Consider the following 7,276-nt stretch of genomic DNA (forward strand, 5'->3'; position numbering starts at 1 on the left):
CAGTGATATAACGTATATATAGACACTGGAGAACAGAGAGACAGTACAAGGGGGGCAGTAGAAGTCATAGGGGACACAGTAAAGGGGAAAAGTGGGTGTCTCAGGAGACCAATGCTGGGGGGTAGTGGATGTCTCAGGAGTCTTAGGCAAGCACCAGGGTCTTGAATCTGATGCGAGCTGCTTTCGGGAGCCAGTGCAGGGTGCGAAGTAGAGAGGGGTGACGTGAGAAAATTTGGGGAGGTTGAACACCAGACGGGCAGCTGCTGGATGAGCTGCAGAGGTCTGATGGCAGTGGCAGGGAGCCCGGCCAGGAGTTCATTGCAGTAATCAAGGCGGGAAATGACCAGTGCCTGGGTCAAGAGTTGCGCTGCTTCTCTGGTGAGGAATGGTCGTATCCTTCTGATGTTGTAAAGGAAGAATCTGCAGGAGTGTGCCGTTACTGCAATGTTCTCTGCACAGGATAGTCGGTTGTCCAGGATCACTCCAAGGTTCTTGGCTGTCAGGGAGGAGGTTACAGTAGAGTTCTCCACTGTGATGGAGAAGTCTTGGAGAGGGCAGGCTTTCCCGGGGATGAAGAGTAGCTCAGTCTTGTTAAGGTTGAGTTTGAGATGGTGGGCTGACATCCATGTTGAGATGTCCGCGAGACATGCAGAGACATGTGTTGCCACGTGTAGGTCAGAGGGGGGAAGGACAGGAAGAGCTGAGTGTCATCTGCGTAGCTGTGGTAGGAGAACCCATGTGAGGAGATTACAGAGCCTAGAGACTTGGTGTAGAGGGAGAACAGTACGGGATACCCCAGTGGTGAGGGTTCGTGGAGAAGATAGCAATTCTCTCCAGGTCACCTGGTAGGAGCGACCTGCCAGGTAGGAAGCAAACCAGGAGTGTGCGGTGCCAGAGATGCCGTGTTCAGAGAGGGTGGAGAGAAGGATCTTGTGGTTTACTGTGTCGAAGGCAGCAGACAGGTCCAGGAGAATGAGAACAGAGGAGATGGAGGAAGCTTGAGCAGAGTGGAGGGCCTCTGTGACAGCAAGGAGAGCAGTCTCAGTCGAGTGCCCAGCCTTGAAGCCGGATTGGTGATGGTCTAAATGTTCCTTCTTCCGGAGATAGTCTGTCAGTTGTTTAGATGCAGCTCGTTCAAGGGTTTTGGAAGGGAAGGAGAGAAGGGATACCGTCTGTAGTTGTGGAGAGATGATGGGTCAAGGGTAGGTTTCTTGAGGAGAGGCTTGACTCTTGATATTTTGAAGGCAGCCGGGGCAGATCCTGTGGATAGGGAGGAATTGATTGCGGTGGTAAGGTAAGGAAGGATTTTGGAGGAAATGGATTGGAGAAGAGGGGAGGGGATGGGATCGAGAGGGCATGTGGTTGCTCGCTTGGATGTGATAAGTGTGAGAGTCTCATCAGGGGAGAGGGGGGAAAAGATGATAAGCCAGAGACCAAGTGTCGAGCAGAGAGTTTGGAAGGGGTGTTAGCAGCGTTGGTAGGAGGAGGGGAAAAGGTGCTGCTGATGTCGTCAACCTTTTTTTCAAAGTAGGTGACAAAGTCATTGGCAGACAGGAAGGAAGGGGGACGGGGAGGAGGTGGGTTAAGGAGTGTGGAGAAGGTGGAAAACAGTTTTCTAGGATTATAGGCAGAAGAATGTATTTTGGAATGATAGTAGGATGCTTTAGCAGCTGATGCAGAAGAGGCATAGTTGGAGAGGAGAGAGTGATAGAGGTTAAGGTCATCAGAGAGGCTAGTTTTTCTCCATTTCCTCTCAGCTGCCCAGAGCTCTATTCTACAAGTATGTAGCGTTTCAGAGAGCCAGGGCGCACGAGGAGAGGATTGTGCTGGCTACAAGGTTAATGGACAGAGGGTGTCGAAGGATGAGGTGAGAGTGGACAAGAGGGTGGAGGTTGCTGCATCAGTGGATAGAAGGGAGAAGGATTCCACAGAGGGTAGGGAGGATAAGACAGAAGAAGAGAGGGTGGTGGGGGACAGGGTACGTAGGTTGCGCCGAGAGGGTCTAAAGTGGTTAGAGACTGACAGGGAAGAGGTGGTTTTGAGGGGAAGGGAGAAGGATACAAAGTGATGATCAGAAATTGGAAGAGGGGTAACAGTAAGGTTGGAAGTGTTGGAGGATCTGGTGAAGATAAGGTCGAGCTGATTGCCTGCCTTATGAGTCGGAGGAGAGGGGGACAGGGTAAGGCCGAAGGAGAAGAGAAGGTCATGTGCTCCAGATGAGAGAAGCTTCTCTGATTAGAAGTTGAAGTCACCCAGTAGTACGAGCGGAGTGCCATCATCAGGGAAGGAGCTGAGAAGGCCATCTATCTCGCCTAGGAAGTTACCGAGCTGGCCTGGCGGGCGATAGATGACAACAATGTGAAGTTTGACAGGGGAGGAGAAAAAAACAGCATGGAATTCGAAGGAGGATATTGACAGGTGTGGCAGGGGAAGGACAGTATGTGACCACTTAGGTGAGATGAGGAGTCCTGTGCCTCCCCCTCGACCAGAGGGTCTAGGGGAATGAGAAAAGGAGTAGGCATCAGAGAGGGCTGCTGGTGTAGCTGTGTTTTGAGGTGAGATCCAGGTCTCAGTGAGAGCAAGAATATTGAGGGCCATAAATGACGCATACACTGAGATAGCCTCTGCTTTCTGGACCGCTGACTGGCAGTTCAAGAGACCGCCCGCGGCACTGAATTCATGGTCAGTAGAAGAAGGTGGGAAGATGAGATTGGAAGGGTTGCGAGGGGGGATGTAGCGTCTATGTGCACTTCAGGTAATTCATTGTCATGTATTACCTCTTTCATTTTATGAACATGGTATGGCGGCAATATTATTTCATTTAGTGTGGGCAATAATTCAATGTACCGTATTGTCTTCCGTCTGTTCCAGCTTTGATGGTAAGGAACCTGGCGTGGTTAGGAGGTGATCTTCATCAAGGCCCACTCGGACATGACATGGCCAGACAGAAGTATCTTTTTGAGAAGATCAGAGAATTCTGTTCTGATGAGGCAAAAGACACCACATGCCCACCAGACTCCACAGCACCTTAGAAAACGTTATTACTTATCATTACTTACTTTACTTATTTACTTATTATTGTGATTATGTACCTTGCTGCAATGCTAATGTTGAAGAACCAAAGCCAAAGATTTTTATTCTTGTGTACTGTAAAATAAATTCTGATTCTGATTGAAGACTTTTTTGTATCATTGCATATCATTATTATCATTTACAACAAACATAAAGCAGCTCCATACATTGCTCCATAATAATATGCTGGCTAATTATCTTAGGTAATACCTTGCTAGGTAATAATGTTATCTGGCCCAGTGACTAACACTGAAAGATATTGACAGCTGTCAATCTAAATTCCCTTGACCTGAGAGCCGCTCCTTCAGAGCACATTTTTAAGCTGCAACTTAAAACACATCTGTTTAGACAGGCCGGCAGTCAATAGCCTTCTTATTGTTCCTGTTTATGTTCTGTTTATGTTGTTTTTGTGTTTTTTAATAATTGATGTTCGAATTTGCACTTTTTTATATGTTTTTATTTATTCTATATGTAAAGCACCCTGTGCATCCGTGCTGGGAAGGGTGCTATATAAATAAAGTTTTACTTACTTACTTACTTACTTAAAGGGGGAGTGGTTGGGGGTGGGGTTAACCAGCTATTGTTACCGCCCATTACCTGGCTGTGTGACAGTGTGAAAAAGAACCAAATCTTTGAAGAGCTTTTTCTCAGGAATGTGATTACAGGGTTAGCAACTTTCAAATACTAAATATGTCGTCTTCAATTTGTTTCTGATTTCAATGTATGACACATCATTTGAAAGTGTACAATATGTAGTTTAAGCAAAAAAAAAAAAAAAAAACTGAAAAATGACTTTGCCTTCAGGTTGCTCATTTCACCAGACTGTGTCTTATTAAGACATAAGACCAAATAAGACTTTGGAAAGAATGAATCATTCATTAATGTTGCACAGTACATGTGTGTATTCCAGAATTCAACAGTGTGTGCTCTTACAATAATTATGTATCTTGATTTCTGTGTTTATCCATTTTAGGGATTAAATATTTACCAGAATCTCAACCGTCGTCAGCATGACCATGTCATCCATTTGATGGACATTGCCATCATCGCCACTGACCTTGCTCTGTACTTTAAGTGAGTGTATTCGAGAGGCTTTTAAAAATGCCTTAAAAGGTGCCAGTGAGTGTACACCAGAGGACATTACAAGTGTGTAATGACTGTAATGGCAACAGAGTGGTTCTCTCCTGTTCACCTGTAGGAAAAGAACCATGTTCCAGAAGATTGTGGACCAGTCCAAAACCTATGAGGACTGGAACGAATGGACCAAATACATGATGTTGGAGACCACTCGCAAGGAAATAGTCATGTAGGTGCACCACCCTGACCGGATATGAGAATAGTAGATCCCTGAGTAGGAAATGATGGTGGTCCTTTAGAAATCTAACAGTGCTTTGTCCTTCGTTACTATTATGGCAACTGTCTTGATACTGTATGCAGAGCCATTGTTTTGGTCAACAACAGTGCATGGCTTAAGTTGGTTGCCCAAAGCTGACGTAAGCATCGACATCCTCAAGCTACTCAACAATGACGGCTTCACTAAGCCTTGTGAGAGAAGAGTAACAGCAATGTCCCAGTAGTTGTTCCTATAGGTCTACAGTAGACCTTTGAACAGTCTGTTTCTTCCAGGGCTATGATGATGACAGCGTGTGATCTGTCTGCTATTGCCAAGCCATGGGAGGTGCAGAGCAAGGTAATGTTGATGTTAGAATATATCACGCTGTTTCCTTCATATTTCACAGCATGACAACTGCTCTATATTGTGTGGGTTCCAGCAGGCCTCGTTGGATATAAAGTGTACATGAGAGAATTTGAATAATTTACTTACTCAAATACAAATCTGCAAAAAAAAGAAAGAAAAAAAAAGAGGAGGATGTGATACAACTGGCAATGAAACCGCTAGAATGGCGTTGCTGACATGATGTGTCTGTAATGCGTAGGCTTTAAGAGCAGATTCCCTGACATACTGTTGCATGTATCCACTGTACTCGTTTTTGTTAAAAGAAAAAAAATAAAAATAAACTGTAGTACTGTGGTTCAGTCACCACAACAAAACACATTCAGTACAAATATATCCCTTTTGCTTTGGACATACTGTAGTTCTATGGACACGTTAACAACCTAAAGACTAAACTACAATGGAGATTCCCAGTTCCCCAAGTGCAATTGCATTTGGCTTATTCTGTGTCTGGTAAACTGCCTTTATAAACATTATTTTATAACTGTAGGCCTACAGTATGATGATGGATCTGGGAGCATTGTGTGTATGGTAACCATGCCTCTGTTGGCCTGCAGGTGGCGCTGCTTGTGGCTGCAGAGTTCTGGGAGCAGGGTGACCTGGAGAGGACTGTCCTGGAGCAGAATCCTATTGTAAGCCATGAATAGAGGAGGGGGAGGGTGGGTGGGAGGGAGGGAGGGCGAGAGGAAGAAAAAGGGAGAGAGGGAGAAATAGAGGGAGAGTTCCCATGGGGCATGTGGTGATGTAGTACCTATTATGTAGTGCACTGAGTCAGAAAGAGCCAAGCGGTCACCATGGCTCAATCAACTGGACCATAGCCTGACACACATCCTACACACTGAGGTTAATAGAACTGGTGACAAAAGTGGAAACTTTTAGTTTAGTTTTTAGGTTCAACCACTTTAGTTACAGTCAGTCGAGCCCAGTTCTACTTGTTACAGTGTATTTGACACAAAACATTTATATATCTGTGTTTTCATTATCTTTCGCTGTATTCGCAGTAATAATATACTTGCTCATATTTCTCCCCTCCAGCCCATGATGGACAGGACCAAGGCAGCGGATATGCCCAAGATGCAGTGTGGTTTCATTGATTTCGTCTGCGCTTTTGTGTACAAGGTGAGTACTTGCATCGCATCCATAACCGTCATTAACGATTTATGCACATAACACTGGACCCATTCATTCATGAATGCACTGACAACCAAGCAATTTAGGTCCTACTGAGCAAGAGTCTTGTATATGTGTATATAGACACGATCAGTATGTTTGGCTTAAGGTCAAACAGCACTTTTTCCTTTTGGCTCTTCAGCTGTCTCTGTGGGAGAACCCATTGGAGATCCCTTTTGAGTTCCGCATAGAATCCTTTCCACAGAAGGTTATACATTAAACCAGAGTTCTGCATGAAACCCACAAGGTATTTCTAAAGGGTACTCTCACAGGGACAGCTGAAGAACCCTTTAGGAACCATTTTTCCCCAAAGTGTAGTAGGGCTTTGACCGGGTTAAGCCTTTTCTCTTTCTCCTCCTTTCTCCTCCTCCTCCTCCTCCTCCTCCTCCTCCTCATATCCTTCCCTCTTGCCTGACACCCCTCTCCTCTAGGAGTTCTCCCGGTTCCACGTACAGATTACGCCCATGCTGGACCGGCTTCTCAACAACAGGAAGGAGTGGAACGCGTTGAAGGAGATCCACGAGGCCAAGCTGGCCGTGATCGAGGATGCCAAGAAGGCCAAGGAGGAGGCGGCGGGCGCTAACGCACCTAAGCAGGGTGAGACACACACACACACACACACACACACACACACACACACACACACACACACATACACGCACACACACATACAGGGGCAAGCCCACACACACACACACACACACACACACAGCAAACACAGACACAACAACAATGTGTGACACTGAAAATGTGAGATATCTAACACTGTGACGTTCCCATTCATTCACAGCATCAGCTGCCGAAGGTGGGCAGTCAAAGACCTGCATCGTCAGCTAGGGAGAGGGCACCCTGCAGGCTGTCCTGGACTCAATACAAACACATTGACTCATTGACATTGACATTGACAGAGGAACTATACTGAATACTATCCAGAGTATAAAGCATATGAAGCTAAATATAAAGCAAAGCCTGGAGATGTTCAACAGCTCCAGAGGGTACATCTGAGTTGAGACACTAGATAGCTGCTTATTGAGCACTTCTTAGAAATGTTGAAAGCAGGGACCAATGTTGGATACATTTAGCTAACAACGCTAGTGTTTCATGACACAGCATCCTGCTGTATACAGGATGTGAATATGTAGGCATTAGTGGAATTGAGTATACAGTATGCTGAGCTCACTGTTGATGTGTATCCTCTGATGTACAATGTGACATGATATTGCTTAGAAACACAGAAATCACAGTAAAACTATGGTTGGGAATCATTTTCATATGCTAAACGTACACTACGTTCATTGA

The 7,276-nt window shown here is 45.5% G+C and overlaps 1 protein-coding gene across 1 annotated transcript in view; it reads left to right on the forward strand.

Moving 5' to 3' along the window:
• The window catches only part of pde6a (phosphodiesterase 6A, cGMP-specific, rod, alpha), a gene marked incomplete at both ends in the record, with an annotated part of 21,264 nt that extends 14,450 nt beyond the window's left edge, over positions 1–6,814 (forward strand). Inside the window, 7 exons of the mRNA XM_080527148.1 lie at positions 4,046–4,146; positions 4,271–4,378; positions 4,699–4,762; positions 5,365–5,439; positions 5,843–5,926; positions 6,409–6,574; positions 6,768–6,814. Coding sequence (XP_080383274.1) covers positions 4,046–4,146; positions 4,271–4,378; positions 4,699–4,762; positions 5,365–5,439; positions 5,843–5,926; positions 6,409–6,574; positions 6,768–6,814 — 645 coding nt within the window. The remainder of the gene's footprint in view (positions 1–4,045; positions 4,147–4,270; positions 4,379–4,698; positions 4,763–5,364; positions 5,440–5,842; positions 5,927–6,408; positions 6,575–6,767) is intronic.
• Between the last annotated feature and the right edge of the window lie 462 nt (positions 6,815–7,276).

This window comes from Nansenia antarctica, assembly GCF_963989245.1.
Source record: "Nansenia antarctica genome assembly, chromosome: 3".
NCBI classification, from domain to species: domain Eukaryota; kingdom Metazoa; phylum Chordata; class Actinopteri; order Argentiniformes; family Microstomatidae; genus Nansenia; species Nansenia antarctica.